This window comes from Trachemys scripta, chromosome 4, assembly GCF_013100865.1.
Source record: "Trachemys scripta elegans isolate TJP31775 chromosome 4, CAS_Tse_1.0, whole genome shotgun sequence".
Classification (NCBI taxonomy): Eukaryota; Metazoa; Chordata; order Testudines; family Emydidae; genus Trachemys; species Trachemys scripta.
In genome coordinates, this window is record NC_048301.1 from 115,666,467 (window position 1) to 115,686,166 (window position 19,700).

Sequence of the window (19,700 nt, forward strand, 5' to 3'; positions counted from 1 at the left end):
GGTGGAGGACTGTGTGAGCAATACTACAGCTTTATTATGCTGATCCCCTCTGATTCTAATTCTAGTCACATTCAGCTACCTACAATCTAATGAAATCATCTGCCCCTTGGCTAGTCAGTCCTTTCCTCCTCTCTTTCCTCCCCAAACTTTATCACATTTCTAATGTTTACATATATCCCCTGCACTTGTTATTGGGTCTCTTGTGGCAGACACCTGTAAGGCTGAGTGCTGGTGTGGTTTTGTAACAGGTCAACATTCCAAGCATATTTAGGAAACAGACTTCTGGTATAATATGTATCTGCACCCAAGTTGCCAAAATGCTGGTGTCCTATGTTGCTCCATTCTCAGGCACTTGCAATTTATGAAGAATTTTATAAAATAATTTTTTGCTTTAATTGTATAGGTATTCCCACAGGTGTGACACTGAAGTACCATGAACTGTTCTTGTACACTCTAGTGCATGAGGTTCATTGCTAGTAAACTGGCCCTGGGAACAAGTTCATGCCATCATCCATCAGGTACTGAAGCCCCACCCTTTGGCAGTACATGGCTGGTATGGTTGTATTGCCTCTTTGTAGAAGCTTTATGCATCTTGAGCACCAATATCATTTGGTGTAAAGACACTGCAGTATCCTTAATAGGAGGGTATCTCAGCAGTCAGAAGGAATCAATTGGTCTCTTCATTTAGCTGTATCTATCCACTTCATCAGACACATTCTCACTGGCTTCCATGATCACCTCCATCAGCCCCACGTAGTCACCCTCTGCTAAGGAGATACCGGAGTCATTAGGTGAGGGACTCTCTGCTCTCCTCTGTTCCTCAGTGTGATGAGCACTAGCATTTCCATTTCCTGTCTCTCTTCCAGTCCCAGAAACCTCTATGGAAGCCTGTACTAGGGCACTAGATGCATCATCTGAGCTTGGACTAGGAACAGTGGCTGAGTTCCCTAAGCGTGACCTCTCCAGCACTGGGGAGGTCACGGGGGTGAATGAAAAGAAGAGGGGCCCACTGCTACCAGGGGTTCTCATGCTGGGGGTATGAAAGTTGCTGGGATTATCTGAGTTTGGGGTGGCTGCTGGTGTCATGTTCTCCAGAGTTAGCCAGGGATGTCGGCGGCCTTTCAGACTCTTCAAGCTCTTGAAGCTACCTTGTTTTTCATGGTCTGGGGACTCTGCTAGGAAGGAAAACTTGGGGCTTTCCGATACTATAGATTGAGGCCCTGGACTCCTAACAGGGGCAATCTCATTCGTTTTATTGTTTAACGTGTTATTCTCTCCTTCCTCTACTGTCACCACCAGGGAGTCTGGGGCTTTGTCTCGCTCTCCTGGCCAAACAAAAGTTTCCTTAACTGCAGACCCAAGGGAGCTCTGGCTTTTGTCCACATCACTAGCCCTGGAAGGTGACAGGTTGGCAAAGTTGTCTCTCATTGAAGTCGAACAGGCCATGATGCTGGAGAGAGCAGGGGGCTTCTTGCGTCCTGGGCGCCTGGATGGGAAGATCATAGGGATGGAGCTGATTGGTGTCTGTGGAGCACTATAAAAGCCAGGTCTCTCATAGAAGGGTGTTGACACGAAGGCATCAAACTCTCTCAGTTTTCTATCTTCATTGTCCCATTGCTCCTGTGAACTGGAGCCTGGGTGGGAGGAATCTCCCCTTTGCTGATTGGCACTGCAGGGGCTTTCAGCTTTCCCTACATCCTGGTACAAGTAATGAGGGAAGGGGGACAAGGGGTCATTCCTCTTGCGTGGCAGGTTCATCCGGGAGGATGACCTGGAGAAACTCGGTGACTGGACCCCCAGCAGGCGGCCCAGATGTCCCAGCAGTGGCGTAGAGTGGTTTGCCTCCTCGTTCTCTTTAATTTGCTCCAGCGGCTGGAATTCCATCTCTTCTTTCTGCATGCTGGGGAGAGGCAAAACAGGCTGTTATGTACAGTGACTCTGCGAATTCTGGAAGGAATTTTCCTCCAGAGTGTGTTGAAAGGGACCTTGTTGAATGGACTTTTGCCTTCCACTATATTAGTGAGTAGAGATCAGTGAAGATCGGGGGGATGATTGCAGCACAGGGCAAGCACTGGCAAACTTCAGCCCCTGACGTCTTCCTCTATATTGCTATGGGGAGCAGTATCAGGCATACAATTGTGGACACTCGTGTTGGAGATGGGCAGAGGCATCATTACACACAAAGGGATGCAAACACAAACATGTTTTGACTGAGGAAGTCAAATCTCTCTCTCTCTCTGGGCTATATAGCCACAATCTCTTACCATGATTTCATATGCAAAAGAAAGGATTTGAGCAACGCTGAACTCCAGAGGGGCATTTGTGGCAGGGGAAGAACTGCTGCCTTCCTAGAAGAGCATTGATAAAGTCCAGAGATAATTCAACACATTGTGGCCCTGGGCTGGGGTGTAAATCTGGCCTCCATTGATAATTTCATGTGGCAGGAAAGCTTCATTCACCTAATGTCAAAGGTCGAGCCAAGAAATGATGTCCGCTTATACTCAGCAGTGGCTGCGGTGTAGGGTGGTTGGGGGTAGGACTCGTTCCAGTACAGGTCCTTCTCCATAAGGGGCAGATCCTGGTGCATGTCATCCACAGCGAGAAGGGAGACCTGCAGGGGATGACGGGAATGTCAGACTCAAGGGGGGTAAAATTATCATTCTGCATGGTGCAGTACCTTCATTTAAGAGAACAAATTCTCTTCCCCAAAGAGTTTGCAATCTGACTAGGCCCAGGAATGGGGAAGGGATGCAACAGGAAAGCACCCAATGAATAAGCAGCTGGGTTTGGTACATGGGTTTTTAGTTACTAGGGTTGTTCTTTATGTATACAAATTGGAATGAAGGGGAAAGTGAAGGAGTCACCATTTGGAGTATAGAATGGTGTGTTTTAGGAGGGATTTGAAGGTGGAGTTTGTTGCTTGGTCCCCAGTAGGATGGAGACTGTTTTAGGCCCAAGAAGCCGTGTGGAAAAGACACAAGGTCATCGATGGGAAAAGGGGGTGCTGGGTTTGAGAAAGGGCAGGATTGGCACAGCACACGTACTAGTGGGAGAGCAGTGGGATATAGACAAGTCACCAAAAGCCTTAAACATGAGCACAGGCCACCTGGGTTGGATAGAGAATGACACAGGAGGAGCATGAAGGGACACAGCCCCTCACGTACGTACGCCAGCCATCATGCAACTGGAGCAGCATAAGCAGAAAGTCACATACTCAGAAAGTCACATGGTCCTGTAGGGGCAGATCTTGTTCCATAATCTTCCATGCACGTGGGCTGGTTCCTCGGCTACTGAGAGAATGAGGAGCCGTGCTTCATCGCGCATACAGAAAGTGCTTTTTATCAAATCTCTGCTTACTCCTTCCCCTCCTTCTCCTTACTCTGACTCCTTTGTCTCCCCCTGACACTCAGGGCCCCGCCCTAATGTTATGCTGTCTGCAGCGCAGAGAAGGAACCAGGGACGATAGAAAAGAGGTGCCACGTGAGCGCACCCCTGACCTCTCTCTTCGTGTTTGGAGACCTGGAGCTATGAGTCTACTCAGTCCTTGGGTGCTGCCCTATCACCGCTCTCATCTCTGATGGCCCTGTTGTGTGGGATCAGGTCCCACTGTTACCTGCAGATTCCTGTCGATGAGCCAGTTGGTTTCAAAATCATCATCATCCTCTCCGAATGGGTTGATGAGCTGTTCAGCCACCTGCGCATTGGGAGCACATGGTAAGGGTTCAAATCCCCTTCCCGAGAGAGTGTCCTGCAGGGCCACTGGGACTCCGTGCCCCAGCACTAGGCCTGGGAAGCATATTTCAGCTACATTGCTTCTTGCAATGAGCAGCAGTGAGGGTGTTAAAAAGGGAAGATTAGCTGCCATGTGGCTTCTGCGACAGTTAGTGCTAATATGCGTTTGCTGTTTACTATGTTACACTCCATTAGCCTTGCAGCTGAGGAGGAGGAAGCCAGGCCTCCATCAGTCAGTCACTGCAACTCCTGGATTCAGCCAGAGGGGTGGCCACAGAGCAATTCTCCGCAGGGCCAATGAAGCCCACTGCCTCAGAGCTAGGGTGACCAGATGTCCCGATTTTATTGGGACAATCCCGATTTTTGGGTCTTTTTCTTATATAGGCTCCTATTACCCCTCACCCCCGTCCTGATTTTTCACACTTGCGGTCTGGTCACCCTACTCAGAGCACTCACTAGCTGGTCAGGCCCAAGTGATAGGTCCCTGGGCTTAGGATGTGAATCCAGATCTCCTGCAAGGAGGTGCACTTAGATACAGGGAAGTGCCCTCAGCCTCTGCTGGCCTAGACAGAGAAAGCTAAGCCCTGGGACTTGAATGTGGGCCTGTTGCATGGCAGCGCAGGGCCTGGATCATTCAGACAGTGGGATGTCCCCCAGAGCAATCTGAGAAACTCCTGCCTGGGTCTGGAATCAATTCCAGGCTTCCCATGTTGGGAAAAGGAGGCTCCCAAAAGGTCAGGGCATGTTTCCTTGGACTCACCTTTAACCAGCCAGCGTAGAAGAAGAACTGCAGGAGAGTGAAGACAGGCACAAAGAGATCCAGCTCATGGCCAGGATACCCCTTCGCTGGGTCCAAGAACTGCCGGCCGATCAGGCAGGCCAGGAAGAAGCTGTAAACGGCCACCGTGACCACCTGGGGAGGGGCAGGGGGATGTGGTCAGAAACAAATCTCAGGTCCTAGCTTGCTTTCCTTGCCATCCTTCCTCAGATTCCCCTCTGACCCCTCCAGACTACCGCAGACTGCTGAGGAGCTCTGCAGGACTGCTCACTCTGCGGCTTTTCTAAGACTGTGTTTAAGAAGGCAAAGCTGGGTGCTTCTCTGGATGGGCACTGCCCCAATCCACCTCCTCCCTCTCAGCAGGAAGGTGTCTTTCTGCTGCAGCCATTTTTAAATGTACCCCCCTCCCAAATTATTTCCCTGTTCCCTCAATGACCAATGTAACTCTGGGGAAAAGCTATACCCAGGGACAGCACTGCTAATGCTTTGCCCCTCTACTGCAGCTTCCACCTGCAAAGCACATGTCTTAGGGGCAGTGAAGCCTCACAACACCCCCATGAGGGCCAATGAGGAAATTAAGGCACAGAGAGGTTGTGTGACCTGCCCGAAGCTGCACAACAAATCAGGAGCAGAGCTGGGGAATCTGGTCTCCCTCTCCTGCCCCTGAAAACTTCTCTGAGTGCCCGATGTCTCAGCTAGGTGGCAAAGTGCTGTCTTCCCTACTGGAGCAATGGGACTGTTGGGCTACTGGTTCTTGGGCTGGTTCTCAGTTGAAACCAAGAGATACCAGTATGGACCAAATGCTGGAGGTTGCTAGAATTCCCAGCAGGGTGGTACCTGCAGTATTGCCGACCGCAAACTTTCAAATATCATGAGTCTGGCTCTCGAAAATGATGGGATTGATTTAAAATGTGAGGGGGTTTTATACAGATCTATTTTTAATTTGCCTTCTGGTTTCTCAGCCTCCAGGTTTCACTTGTGGCACATTTTCAAGCTTTTCTCTACAACCATGAGGGCTGCAATCTCCTGATGCCAGAAGCTGGGGCTTTCTGAAGAAAAAACCCCAAATACTGCAAGACTTGTGAGTTGGCAACACTGCCGGGTGACCTGCCACCCTGCTCTGGACAAACCCCATGGCCTGTAGCAAAGCACCCAAGCCAGGATGGCAAAGCTTCAGGGGCACTTGTGGACATGTCTGGCTCACAATGCATGGGGAGTCGGGCCCTGGGTCAGGGGACTGTGGCTGGATATCGCTGGCAGAATTCCCATTGCAGGTAACTGGAAGCAGAGAGAAACTGTTTCCATTATCATGACTGAGGAGCCTGCATGGACAGACTCTTCCTCCTTGAGCGCTTGACCTTCCTCCCATCCAGGCAGTGCAGCCTCAGCAGGCTGGTCTTGCTTGGCATTCTGGCCCTGGGTCCAAGGATCCCTGGTGAATTAACCCCTGACCATGCCCCATTATTAGCTGAATCCCCACTCTGTACTCCTGTACAGTTCCCTGTTGTCTATGGACGCCTAGACACCCCGAAGAGCTGACCGCTGTGTGGAGCTGACATTGCTAGCGCAGGGCATTAGTGCACAGTGTGTGTGCGCATGAGGGTGCGAGCAGAGGCGGTGTAGCGCTGTGCCGTGCACTCCAGGAGAGCATCCTCTGGCCACCCGTAGTGACCGAGCTCCCATGGAATAGCACTGTGACTAGCTGCGGCCTTGACATTCTCTTGCATTTGATCCTGGTTTGCAGGAGAATCTGATCTGCACAGGGCTCTAAATAAATCCCCCACTAACCTTTGCAGCCATCCAGAACTGGAGTTGTTCCTCTTTCACAGCAGACCACACTAATGGGAGTGAGCATTGCCTAAGCAGCTGCATTATACAAGATGGGACTGGCGCCAAGCTGTCTATCCGGGGGTTGCTGCCAGAGAGCTATTGAACGGTTAGAGCACCTTGTGTCTAATGCAGATAAACAGCTTTCCCTGTCCACAGGGAGTGTAGATGGCACCTCCCACTCAGACCTGTTCTGCATTCTCCAGTACCCCTAGAGCAGTGTCCTCGGGGCTAAGGTACTAGTATTGATGAGTGGGGAGAAGCTGATCCATTTACAGGATGATGAGCAGGCATTGGAGGGGTGTATATGTAGGAGGTATATATGGGTGTGTGTCTGGAGTTCATTCATATCTATGGTGTGTGGGGGGACACACAGGTCACCCACCATAGGTTTGTCTATGGGTTGTCTGTCTGTGAATTGATGAGGAATGTGGGTGTGCATGCCTGGGATCGGTGCGTGTGTGCTGGGATACTTGTGTTTGCTGCATAAGTCGGTGTTTATGCGTATGGGTAAGTTTGTGTATGTAGGGTGTGCATTGGTGGGTCCATGTGTGGCTTTGGGGTATATCTGGGGAACCATGTGTGGATATGAAGTATATCTGGGGGTCCATGTGTGTGTGGGGGTGTATGTGGAAAACCACATGTGTATTAAAGAGCCTTGCCTGTTTCCCAGCACATTGTGTCTCTGGTTGCAGTGATTCGCCTTGCAGAGGCCATTGGGTGGGGTAGTGGCTACAGAGGGCCTCCTGCACTCACCTGAGTGTAGACCAGTGGGATGCTGATCCAGTCATACCCATAGAGTCGCCCACACTGACTACGCAAGGTGTTTAGTTCCTGGAGTGGGGAACAACAGAGAAAAAGGAATGGCTCCCTTCCACAGAAAAGCTACCTCATACTAACACCCTCCCATGCTCCTTCCCCTCCAGACTGCTCCACCAAGGGGACCTTAACTCCACGCAGGGCACACCTCTCAGGTAGGGCAGGGAATTCACTTTCTATGATCATTCACTCCTGGGCTTTGCCCATTCTTAAATATTGAACTTTCTGCCCTCCCCACCACCACACTGGAGCACCAGTGGGACCTCTGGCTTGTCCTGAAGGGACCCTTTCTCTACTGGAGTCAGGAGGGGATTCAGGGCCTGATTCTCCTCTCACACCGGTGCAAACTGGGAGTAACTCCTCTGGAGTCAATGGCATTACACCCTTGTAAAGCAGTGTGAGAGAAGAGCCACAGTCTCCTTGTCTAGAGTCCTGGGCTCTGTCACACAATTGCTGTGCTAGTGGACCCTACATTGTATTGGCCTAACTTCCCATTTTCTGCCCTCCATTGAGTGATAGATATGAGTGGGCATGTTTCTCATTGAAGTTAATGGAGTTACACCACGGATGTGATTGGTGTAGTCTCTAAGCCCCACCTCACCTTCCCTACTCTCCTGGGTGACCAGCAGCAAGTCCCTCTGCTCCACCCAGAGAGGAGAGCAGGGCTGGTTCGTTCTCGACATGCCCTCTGGCTGTCTCCAGAACTCACGTTCAGGATGCCCTGGAGCAGCACGCTATCCCGGATCCTGCCCTCGTTCCGCGCCTTCACTGCCAGGTTTGAGAACCACACGCAGGGGATCCAGAACTTGTTGTGGGGAGAGTTCAGGCTCTCAAACTTCTTGTGCTCTTCTGGGGTCATGAGGCCTAAATGGGCAAGAGGAGATGGGGGATGGAAGACAATAGAGAGCCTCCCCTTTCCAGTCTTTCCTTGACACATGAAAAACCTGCAGGCTCCTATGGATGGGTGTTCACCTCACAAAGCAAATTGACCCACACATCAGGAGATCCCATGGTGTCAGGGAAGTTCTGCCATTCACAGGCTGGTCCAGTCTCTTGTGGAAACTCATGTGCCTGTCCCCCCATGTCTCTGGCCCTCCAAATCATCAGGCCAGCTTTGGACCAAGATGAGAGAGAGAGGATCCAGGTGCAGAGACCTACCTAAGGCAGCAGAGCCTGACTAGAGTTCTGATTGTTTGGGGATTTTCCTTCTCACAAAGTTTTGGCATACACCTCTGAGCTCTCCACGGCGACACCATCTCCCACACCAGTTGTATTCCACGTTCCCTGTCTAGAGGTCAGCATTGCACATCCTAGACTTGTCCTAAGAGTTCTCTCACTGTGGAAAATCAGTCAGTGTTCAAAGGGCCAGGCTCCCACTCTCTGTCTGACAGAGAGGGGCTCATTCCTGCTGCCACATCCCTTGTGCATCTGATCTGGTAGCTCTTTACACCTATGTTGCACTCCGTGGCCCAGATTCCTGGGTCTGAGCGAGCGGTGATCAGTGCAGGAGCAGAGGGGAGAAGGGAGAAAGCTCTAAGCCATATTTCTGATCTCCTGGTCTTTGGCCAAACCAGTCCTGGCATGATTTTGAGTAGGTCTAAGTAGTTCTAAGTTAGGCAAGCTGGAGTAGTTCCAAAGGGTAGGATATCTGTGGGGTAGGTGCCATCTAGAGGCAGGGTATTTGGAGGCAATTACCCTAAGAGGGCAGGTTACTTCCAGGGTAATTACCCAGAAGGGACAGAGTATTGGTAGGATGGGCCCATGGGTCAGAGTATTTCCAGTGAAAGCATCTGTAAGCACCAGGTATTGCATGAGGTGTTTAGAACAGAGGAGCAGGATATTTACAGGGTCGGTGCCATGTAAATACAAAGTCCTCTGGAGCAGACTGCAATTATCCTGTGTACCTAGTGAAGCCTGTGTAGGCCTCAGAGCACTCATGCCCTGAAACCTGGCGTCCTCCCTCCTTGTTCTCAATGCTGGGGCTCACTGTTGCTTTGTAAGAAGAGGCTTTTATGGAAACCCACTGGGGACAAATGTGCGATGCATTAGCTCTAGAATGTGTCATTCACGTCCGGCAGTCATGCCTTTTGAAGAGGAATAATAGATGTCCCACCCACGAAGCACCCCCATAAAAATATTGAACACATCCCACACAACTAAATGACCCTCGCAACACCCCTGATAAGAACTATTATCATTCCTTTTGGTAAATAGGAGGAATTGTAGATGGGGGAAACTGAGGCACAAGACAGCTGTGGCTTGCTCAAGGTCACACAGTCAGTATGAGAACTAAAACAACCAAATTGCTGGCTTCCAAACTGCTGCTCAGAACACACCTCTGACCAAGAATCCTATCTGGTTGAGGTCATTATCAACAAAAGGCCTTTAAAGAGATGAAATCTATGACCACATCATTGCTATCTGGGTTACCTGCATCTAAGCGGCTGTCAGAATTCTCTTTGCTATGAGCTGCTCTATGTTTGAAGTAAACCTGATGTTCACGGTACTGATTTTCTGACTGACAAAGACAAACCATATTTAACAAAACCAGAGGAAACAAGGTGAAAAAGTAGAAAGTTGAATGAAAAGCAATGACCTTCAATGACCACCAGAGAGCGCAACAATCCAAGAAACAGGTCAGGAATGCACATGCACATGAGACTTGCTGATATGAAGAGACACTTTTATTTGCCTTTATGTGCTTCTTTCATCTGTGTTATTTTCTTAATGTGTGCTCCCTCCTTCCCCTCCAACAGTATATAATTTGTCAGTAGCCACCATCCCCAAGAGCATAACTTACAATGCGTAATCATGCACAACAATTACTGATCATGGGCAAAATCCACTCAAGTGCAGGAGGCCTGTTCAAGCCCCACCACTTAGACTCATGCGGAAGGCTCAAGTAGTGCAGGGGACTCTGCTGACCCTTTGCAGTGGGGGGAGCATTTCACCATGTCAGCGCAGCTCATGAGCAAACCTACAATAACGTGTCAAGGGGAGCAAGAATGGAAGCCATCCTGTTCTTCCCAGTGACCCTACAGAAACAAACCAGAGCCTGCCACTACATCTTTCTGATGAACCCTGCGATAAAGAGCAAGTGTATACAACCCGGTGTCCTCAGGAACAGCCCTGCAATAACAAATCAGTGTACACAACCCCAAACCTGCAATAACCAACGTGTGTGTGTGCTCACAGTAGAGGAAAAATTAATTGTGATCAGAAACTAGCCTTCAATTGCACTATTTCGAAGCTCAAACAACAGGAAAAAACATGACTGGCTAGGTCGATCTCAAAGATGCATTCTCTCCTTGGTAGCAGTAGTGAGGGGGTTAATGACTTAGGGCTCAAGCCTGAGTAATTCTTGGTTGTGCTGGGAATCCTCAGTTCCCCAGAAATCCCAGTGGTAGGTGCTCAGCACCTGCAGCAGTCACTTAGCACTTTACAGGATTGTGTCCATAATGCTCATTGCCTGGCCCCTGCGCTTTCTGTTTGGGACAGATAGATTCGTTTGGATTTCACGGCTTGTCCCCCTAGCCCTGGTCTCCCGAGCCATGAGGATTCCAGTGGGTATCTCTGTGTCTCGAGGTCATGCAGTTGTTTCCACCACACCTCAACCCAGCCAGCCCTCCCAGGACTGTAGCAGCCTCTGGCTTAGGCTTAGCAACTGCGCTAGAGTTGGAGAGGGCACCTACCTGCTCGCACTATGTGCTCCGTGCTGGGGAAGCGCTTGTAGACGGCGGTGCTGACGGAGCGGAGGATCAGCACACTGCAAAGGTTGCTGTAGCGCATCAGGGTGCGCCGCAAGAGGCGCCCATACTCGTCCTGTCCATCCACATTACTGGAGACCAGGTTCATGATGCGATCGGGCCATGGGATGCTCTCGTACTGACCCCACCAGCGAGATACTACTAGGGCCACGTAGAAACCTAGGGCGGAATTGGCATAATTAGTCCACCCAGATACCTGTCAGATACAGCAGGGTCTGCGGGGAAGGAGTGGCTAGCTATGTCCCCAGTGCATCCCAATGGCCCGCAGAGCAGTGTCTGGATAGGAAGGGGAAGCACCATTCCACTCCCCGGCCCCACACTCCTTACCCAGCACGAAGGACACAGGGATCAGCTCAGCATAGTTGTTGCAATACAGAGCCAGCTTCTCAAACATCAGCCTTTGGCTTGCATTCAGGATCAGCCTGTAAAGCAAACCCAGAGGCACATTCTCACTATCAGACTCACAGAAGAGACTTCACCCTTCCCAGCCCTGTGTGGATGGGAGTCCATGAGCAAAGCCAATGAAACCACTGCGCTCTCTGACCTAGGAGATGTTCCATGGGAAACACCTTGCTTGTCAACCCAGGAGATGGGAGCTCCACTCTGTTTTACCCAGGGGACACACCACATGAAACATGTTGCCATCCCATCTAGGAGATGTCTGTGCTAAAGGAAATGACCCAGTGGCCAACTCAGGCGATACTTCCTGGCCTGCTGTGAGGCAAATTTGCAACCAAACTAGGGCTGCTGGCTCAGGTGCTGCAGTGAGTGAGTCAGCCCTCAGGCATACAGTAGCAGCCTATCACCAAGCAGAGACTGCGTCAGATGACCCCAGGCTCAGGTATTTCCACAACCCCAGCAAACAGTGCTACCCAGCTAGGAGCCCTCCTGCTGCCTCGCAGTGCACCAGACTCCAGCTTCAGCCTCAGTCCTGCCTGAGCCCTGTCCTTGCCCTGCAGTAGCCTCACTCCAGCCGTGTCACTGATCTGCTCCAACCTTTCTTCTGGCCTTTGGATCTCCCCCCAACCCTCGGACTCTGACTATCTGGTTTCTATCTTCAGCGCATGTCTGGACTCCGGCTTTGGTATCAGCTGGTCTTGTCTCTGGACTCTGACCACCCAGCTTCGATCTCTGGCCTGCACCTGGACTCTGGCTATGGTTCCGATCCTGGCTACGGACTCTGATTTTGGTTTTGACTCCAGCCTGCCTGCAGATCTTGATTCTAGGACCATGCTTGGCTCAGGCCAACTCTATGCCTAGCTGTGACCCAGGCTGCAGCCACTAGGCCTGACTATCGGAAGCAATGCCTGACACGTGCTGTCTGACTCTGTGGGCAATACACAAATGTCCAACCCAGGAGAGGTGTAGTGGCCAATACAGAGCTGTTGTATGATACCAGAAATGTACCATTGAACTGGATTTAGCACCACAGTGGATTTAAATTACTTGTAATCTCTATTCTGATGCCTGTCGTTCAGACTCTAATAGTAGCAAACTGGGAAGGAGCTGCTTCTGCCTTTATACAGAGCTGCTTTCCTGCCTCAGCCTCAGTGCCACCTAGATACACCTTAGCTCAACTGTGTGAGCTGAGTGACTTTCCCTCCAAGAAACTGAGGAGTCACAGAACACATGACCCCCACACCAGACTCTATGACAAACTAGTAGCCCTAATCATTCTGTCTGCTCCATGAGAGACACGAGAGGAAATGCCACGCTGTGCAATCTAAGGGATCTCTTCCCAAAAGCACCCTTCCAGGGGTTATCCTCTGTATCTCCACTACCTAAACCTAGAGAAACCATCTTCCTGAGGGATGGGGATGACCCCTGTATAGGCACATCCAGTTTATCTGCATTCATTTAACCTTAATCTTCTCTTTTCTGGAAGGACAAATATCCATCATACATAGCTTACTTTCCCTCCATGGAGAAGCCATGCTTCTTCTAAGGAAAAGGGTCACTCTGTGTATATTTCACTAGTAACCTGGGAGAAACTCTAACCCCACTGATAAGGAAAAGCTGTCAGCTAGTAAACTCTGTTGGAACAGTGAGGAAAGAGCTTTCCTCTCTTCACGTCTCAGTAGATCCAGGGAGCAAGTCTCTGCTGTTCTTGGGAAATGGAAACTCTGCAATGCACCATCACTGACACTGCTTCACAAAGCTAGGACCTGTACTGAACATTTCTTGCCCATTTCCTTTTCCCCAGTAGCCAGTATCAATGTCCCCAAACCCACACCGCCTGAATAATGGGCAGAACCTGGATGGGTCTCTCAGGGCTCAGGTGAAAAAGGAAACTTACCTGTAAGTGAGGCTGATGCTGAAGTAGAGAGTGATGAAGATGAAGAACTCACAGTAGAGGAGTTTGTAGATACTCCCTTTCCATCGGAGCAGGAGCTGCGAGAAGGTGCCCAGGCGGGCATCAGCTACTCGATTTGTGTATGTCACAGTCATCACAGAGCCTGTGAGGAACAAAACATGGAGACACTGAGGCCATCAGGAAACCTGCTAAAGGGGTGGAAGGAGACTGAGGTACAGCAAGGGGTACCCGTGACTGAGCTAGTAAGGACACTGTCCAGAAATAGTGACACCAGGAGTCCATCCCAGCTGTGCACAGAAACTCAGGTTCTTCTCTTCCTGGGGCCACCCCAAAGTCCATTTCAGGTAGGCTCAGAAATCCAATTCAGAGAATCATGCCACGACCCGTTTATCAAAAGCAAACACATCCAGAACATCAGGAAGTAATGAGGCCGGCCCATATGTGCTAGATGGAACTGGGCCTATTGAATTTCCTATGGTTTAGGTTGGAGCTGAGCCCTGGTACTTTAATGAAACATCTGGACTGGTAGCCTCTGGCTGTGGAAGACTCAGAAGGACATATCTCTACTTTCCCTGATTTACCATTATCTATCTATCTATCTATCTATCTATCTATCTATCTAGGTGTTTATACCATGCCCATCACCTCAGTATCTGGGTTCCTGTAGAACTTGTGGATTTGCTGTCTCAGGAAAGACGAATCTTGCTAAAATACACCATGTTTCTCTTAGTTTTTTCTAAGGAATCCTCAAAGGATCCACTGCAAAAAGCCTGGATCAGACTGGTCTTGTATAAAAGATCCATATCCAGCAACCTAACCCATAACAGCTGCCTTCTATAGCAGAGCAAACTTTGTTGCAAGCAAGAAGTTTGGCCAGTGTCCCAGGGAAAGCAGAGGGCATTGTTGCTGTAGGGGAAGCTGATGGTATGTCCAAGTCTCTTTGAAGGGAGTGCTCAGGCCTTTTTCTCTGATAAATTCTTCCACTTGTAACTGGGACAGTTACCAGTATAATCCAAGCTGCTGCAGGGAGGGGGAAGGATTTGCCAGCTTTACCCTTCCTTCCTTCTCAGGACAATGCTTTGCAAAGGTCGCTTTGTGTTGGAATTGGTATTTGACTCTTGCCATTCCCAGCCATTGAACTGAGGCTCAGGAACAGGAAAGGGGCTCTGTCTTTACCGTTACTTCAGTGCTCCCGGAAGATGCTGCATGGACAGCCCTGAGCATGGCCAATGGCAGTGCTAGATGTCCCTCCCAAAGCGCCTCTGTAGGGGCACGAAGGAAGCACAGTCTCCATTCAGTCCTTGGTCCCTCTTCAGACGTAGCTGACAAGGGGGCAGATTTGAGCCAGTTGTAATGGTGGATTTTGATCTGTTCTCTGAGATCTGGGCTGGGAGCACTAACTCACATCACATGAAAACAAGGAGGAGTCCTTGTGGCACCTTAGAGACTAACAAATTTATCTGATGAAGTGGATTTTAGATCACAAAAGCTTATGCCCAAATAAATTTGTTAGTCTCTAAAGTGCCACAAGGACTCCTCATTGTTTTTGCTGATACAGACTAACACAGATACCTGTCACGTCACATAGACCTCAAAGCAGCCACGCGGTGGTATCAATATTTAGCCACTATCTGACCTGGGCTAGGTTTATACTGTGACCTAGTAGCAAAATGCTCCCTATTCACTACCAATTCCTTGAGCTCTGTAGTGCCCCTTGGATGGGTGGCAGAACCAGCTTAAAGTATCTGAAGGCAGGAATGAGAGAGAAAGGGTCACACCTGCTGCTCCGGCAGAGACAAAGTGACTGGGACACAGACCTAGAGTCTGGGTGATTGGCAGCTGTGGTTGGAGGGAAAAAGATCTGAAAGCAGACTCCAGAGAAGTGGTGTACAGCCCCTGGGAATGTGTGTAAAGGTGGAAAAAGAGAAGATAGGGTAAAGGGAAGAAAAAGAAAGAAAGAAGGTTCTGAGGGGAGAGTGAAAGGTAGATAAGACAGAATGAGAATGGGGAAGAAGGAGAGAGGTAAAGGTGGAGACAGGAGACCGAAACAGGGAAGGGATAGGTGTGTGGAGAAGGGGAGGGTGAGAAGAGAGAGGAAGAGGGAGTGGAAGATGAGGGGAGGCAGTTTGTTAAGAAATGTTTTAAATCAGGCTTGGGCACATCTCCAGGACAAAGTGGAGATAGTTTAAACAGATCAGAGAACAGCAAAGTGTGTTGATTCCACCCGCAAATGAATGCTCTGACTTGAATTGCGGCTTTTTGATGAGTGCAAGTGGTGGAGGGTGGGGGTGGGTGGCAGTGGTGCTGGCTGCGGTGTGGAAGGAAGAAGCCATCCACATCTTCTTGCCCCTCCTGTTCCATTCATGTCAGCTTTGGGGAGCCCTCCTCCTCCAGTGTGGCTTGTCCATGGAGAAAGTGTAAAGGCTGGGAAGGCAATGGAAAGCTTCCTGTGGTTGAATTCTCCTCATACTGTAGGTTTCCTAGCCTCTTGGGTTGTGGACCCCTTCTTTGAAGGATTGCCCTTCCTTGCAGTTACGTCAGTGCTTGCAGTTTCTCAACATCATGGTTTACAGCTTTCCGGTGTTTATTTTATTAGACATTTCACTCTGCAGTTCTGCTGGGGGAGGTTTCAAATCAAGACATCTCTGGAGTATATTCCAAAGCAGAGGAGAACTGGCCCCTTGTTGGCAGCCTCAGCAGAAGGCTGAGGCCTTCGGTCCATTAACTTCAAAGGGCAGTGGATCAGGCCCTAGAAATGGTCCCTGCTGCCCAGAGCTGCTGCTCAGACAACTTTCCCCAGCACTAAGTACATTTAGGAAAGATTCCCCTTGACTTCAGTGGGCTTTACATCTGGGGAATTAAGGACAAATGAGAACAATGACCAGGCAGGGGAGAAAAGCACTCATCCCCCCCAGGTGAAGGGCAGCACTGGCAACAGTCCTCTTAATGCTGGGCTCGGAAGCAGGAGCATGTCCACATTCTGAAGGACAGCACCAGGGCTGGCTCCAGGCACCAGCTTGCCAAGCAGGTGCTTTGGGTGGCTACTCTGAAGAGGGGCGGCATGTCCAGCTATTCGGCGGCAATTCGGCGGACGGTCCCTCACTCCCACTTGGAGCAAAGGACCATCCACCAAATTGCCACCGCAGATCGGGATCGCGGCTTTTTTTTTTTTTTTTTGTGCCTCTTGGGGCAACAAAAACCCTGGAGCCGGCCCTGGACAGCACCTCCAGCAAGGCCACGTCCCCGACACCACACTGAGGGTAGCAGACAGCACCTCTTGCAATAATGTGCAAGAGGTGCTGAGGAGGTGGATGATAGTGTATGTCCAGGTTGTGAAGGAAAGTGACTCCAGCAGCACAGTGGAAAAAGGAGTGAATAGTTTACAGCAAATAACCCATTTAATGAGTGTCATCCCTTTTCTGACCATGAATTGCTTGTGAACTGTTACAACGTTCTAGCATTTATTTGCTATGCAACGTATTCACTGAACCATTATCAAGAAGTTGTCTCATCTCATTGGACTCTATGATAGTCAAAATTCAAACCAGGTTGGTTAGTTGGACTGGACATAGATCCTGTGTGATATTGTTTCTGTTCTCTGATTGGATGAGCCTAACTCCCTAGAATCAGGTGTTTATTATGAAGACTCAGGTTCGTGAATTCAAATTTTGCTGCTTCTTTTTGCAACCATGCCTGCCAGGAAGCTTGTTCCCAGAACGTTCTTGGAAAATGAACACACAAGTTGCAAGAACACCGGCAGAATGATTTCTTTCACAGATTCAAATAAAGGCTAATGGACAGTATCTGCAGTATTTGCCCCGCACTAGCTAGTGACAGCTCCCCCTAATGCTGAGCTGGGTGTTGGGTGGATGGGTCTGTCCTGATTTTGAAAGACAGTACAGCACAGCAAACCCGGACACCACGCGCGAGTGCTGGAGACAGAGCATGCCCAGGGTTGGAAGAACAGCAATCCCAGCAACACCCCTCCAGTCATCAATTAAATCAGAATATTTCCTAATGAATCATGTTGAGGGAGGAAATGTGTTCAGGAAATGAAATCAGCCCCTCCAGTAGCACAGTGTCTGTTAATGGCACTGTGAGGCTTAATGACTAGGTTTCTAGCACAACCTTGAGTGTATAACAATGATAATAATAATTAATAAGAGGAGTTACACCACCATAAAACTGATGTAATGAAATATCAATTCAGAACCTGCAGACCTCTATTGGACAGACTAATACAAGTTATACAGTTAGAGGTGTGCTGCTTTTTTCAAATTCATGAATATTTATCCATAGCTGAAGCTGCTAGCTTTTGTCCACTTGTAAATTCGTTACCCCAAATTAGGTTCAGTGTGTGTGTGCGCACGCACACACACACACACACACACATTGTTGAATATAAGACAGTGTTCACTCCCAGCTGATGTTCCCAAACTGCAGGTGCACTTTAAAGCATGAAATCAACCCTCCTCCTGGGAAATGGACCTGGAAAGCTGCATTGCTGACCATCTCAAAGACCAACCTGACCCTCCATCCCAAAAGGGACGCACACATATCCAGCATTATTGCTCTTTCTGAAGATGCTACTGCTTTGGCAGTATCTTTTGTGATGCATTTTCAGTGACAATTAGCTGAGTCTCAGCCCACACTGTGATACCAGAAACTTGCACAGCTGGGACCTTTGTCTGCCAAGTAGATCACTCCTCTTGCAATGCCCGTTATCTGCGTACATTTTCATATTTGTTTCTAGGACTTAGAAGGCTGGTTGCAACTTTAACTGCTCCATAACCTGCAAACATATAGATTATGTACCAGAAAGGTACACACACTTACATAGCTATCTTGGGGACTTATTACACAGAGCTGGCTGGGTTGTGTGTGTTACACACTCTCCCTTCATGTCTCAAAGCGCCCAGGGAGACTCTTCCTTACATAACTCAAATGCAGAATAAATTTTTACCAAACATGGAAAACTTCAGCTCTTCTTTATGTAAATAATGGCTGTTTCCCACCTCCATCTAATTCCTCTGCTGCAGGCATACGGCACGAGCCATTTCCCATACTTTTTCCCTTCACTCTGGATGGTTAAGGTAGTTTCCCTACCATCCTGCCCATTGGGGTGGAAATATTGCAGAATGGGACTGGATGCGTGGCTTTCGCTGCCGTTTGGGGCTGGGGGATGCAGTGTAAGGTCAGTGTTGGGACTGGCATATCGGGATCTGGGATAGACAAGCAGAAAGAGACAAAAACACTCGCACATCATTTACAGTGAGTCTGCATAGCCAGATATCCAGCTGCCTGGCATTCTGTATGAGTGATCTCTGTTGTCCCAGCATCTACACAGCCACTGCCTGGTTACTTGCTGACTAGTTCTGGTCATTCCGTTTGGATTAACAATCACATCCAGAAACTGATGGACATTAACCAGCTTTCACAGCCCTCACACAGACAGACAGACAGCCCCAATCAAGTGTCTACAACAGAAAGACGGACGCTAATATACCATGGTGATGGGCACAGTATAATACTATAGAGAGACAGATCAAACTAGCAGTCCCTGAGGGAATCTTTCCAGCCATGTGATAAAGCCCCATGGGGTGTGAGTACTTACCGGCACAGGCTTCCGGACTGCACGGGAGACTTGGGAAGTTTGGTCCTGCATGTGTCCTCGCTGGGTCCTTTGTCGGCACACGCCACCCCCCTCCTCCCACCGCCCCCTCGGCTCATGGGGGATTGAACCTGACAGAGACCGGGTGCTCTAAGGAGCCTGAAACCCACTTGGGAGCTGCAGCCGGTCACTTGATTCTTTAATCCCACTCCCATTACAAAAGAGACTCTTGTCTTTTGCTGTTCCCTTCTAATCTTCTGAGTAAGCCCCTGTGTGTTTACAGAGGCAGCTGGGGGAGGGGGAAGGCAGGGCTGGCTGCTTGGCGGCTGCTGCTAACTCCTGGCACAGCCAAGGTGGCTACAAGAAGAGAGGCATTTTCCTCTAATTCTTTCCTGTTTGGTTCCTTCCTGTGTGTCACGGTTTCAGAGGAGCCCCGGGGATTAAGAGGGGCTGGAATTTTCCACAAATGCTGTAAAAATACCTTTCCCTCATGACCTGCATGGCCCCGCCATGGCCCAGCTCATACCTTGGTGCGAGAGGGCAGGAGGCCTTGCCCTGTGGACAAGGAACTATATGGATGTCCCCACCAGGGGCTCTGTCTGCCCCACCAACCCCAGCCTCTCATCTAGCCTGTGATTCCTTCACTCCTGCACTGCCCAGCACCACTGGGGAAAGTCTTGGGACCTGGGGCTTCCCCTACTGCAGAGCCATTCTCCCCCTGACTGACTCCTGCCCCTCGAGCCCACAGAGATGCTCCTTGCCAATCAACACTCCTCTCAAAGCCTCTTCTCATCCCTGCACAGGGCCTTGCCACTGTCTCCTTCCTAGTGCCTACCTCTAACCCCTCCTCCC

At 49.7% G+C, this 19,700-nt stretch overlaps 1 protein-coding gene across 1 annotated transcript; it reads right to left on the reverse strand.

Annotated features, from left to right (window-relative positions):
* Window positions 1–395: 395 nt before the first annotated feature.
* On the reverse strand, window positions 396–18,956 carry BEST1 (bestrophin 1). Its single transcript, XM_034768882.1, has 10 exons — window positions 18,852–18,956; window positions 13,220–13,379; window positions 11,251–11,345; window positions 10,849–11,082; window positions 7,866–8,020; window positions 7,094–7,171; window positions 4,493–4,645; window positions 3,614–3,694; window positions 2,460–2,611; window positions 396–1,900 (listed from the first exon to the last, which is right to left on the reverse strand). The coding sequence occupies exons 2-10, from the start codon at window positions 13,369–13,371 to the stop codon at window positions 685–687; spliced, it is 2,316 nt and encodes a 771-aa protein (XP_034624773.1). The 5' UTR covers window positions 13,372–13,379; window positions 18,852–18,956; the 3' UTR covers window positions 396–684.
* Window positions 18,957–19,700: the final 744 nt, after the last annotated feature.

Coding starts and splice junctions, on each gene's coding strand:
- BEST1 (XM_034768882.1), bottom strand. CDS start 13,371: ATGACTGTGACATACACAAATCGAGTAGCTGATGCCCGCCTGGGCACC. Junction 4,646..7,093: donor TCCCACTGGTCTACACTCAG/GTGAGTGCAGGA, acceptor GCCCCTCCCCAG/GTGGTCACGGTGGCCGTTTA. Junction 1,901..2,459: donor GGCTCGACCTTTGACATTAG/GTGAATGAAGCT, acceptor GCCTCTCCCCAG/CATGCAGAAAGAAGAGATGG.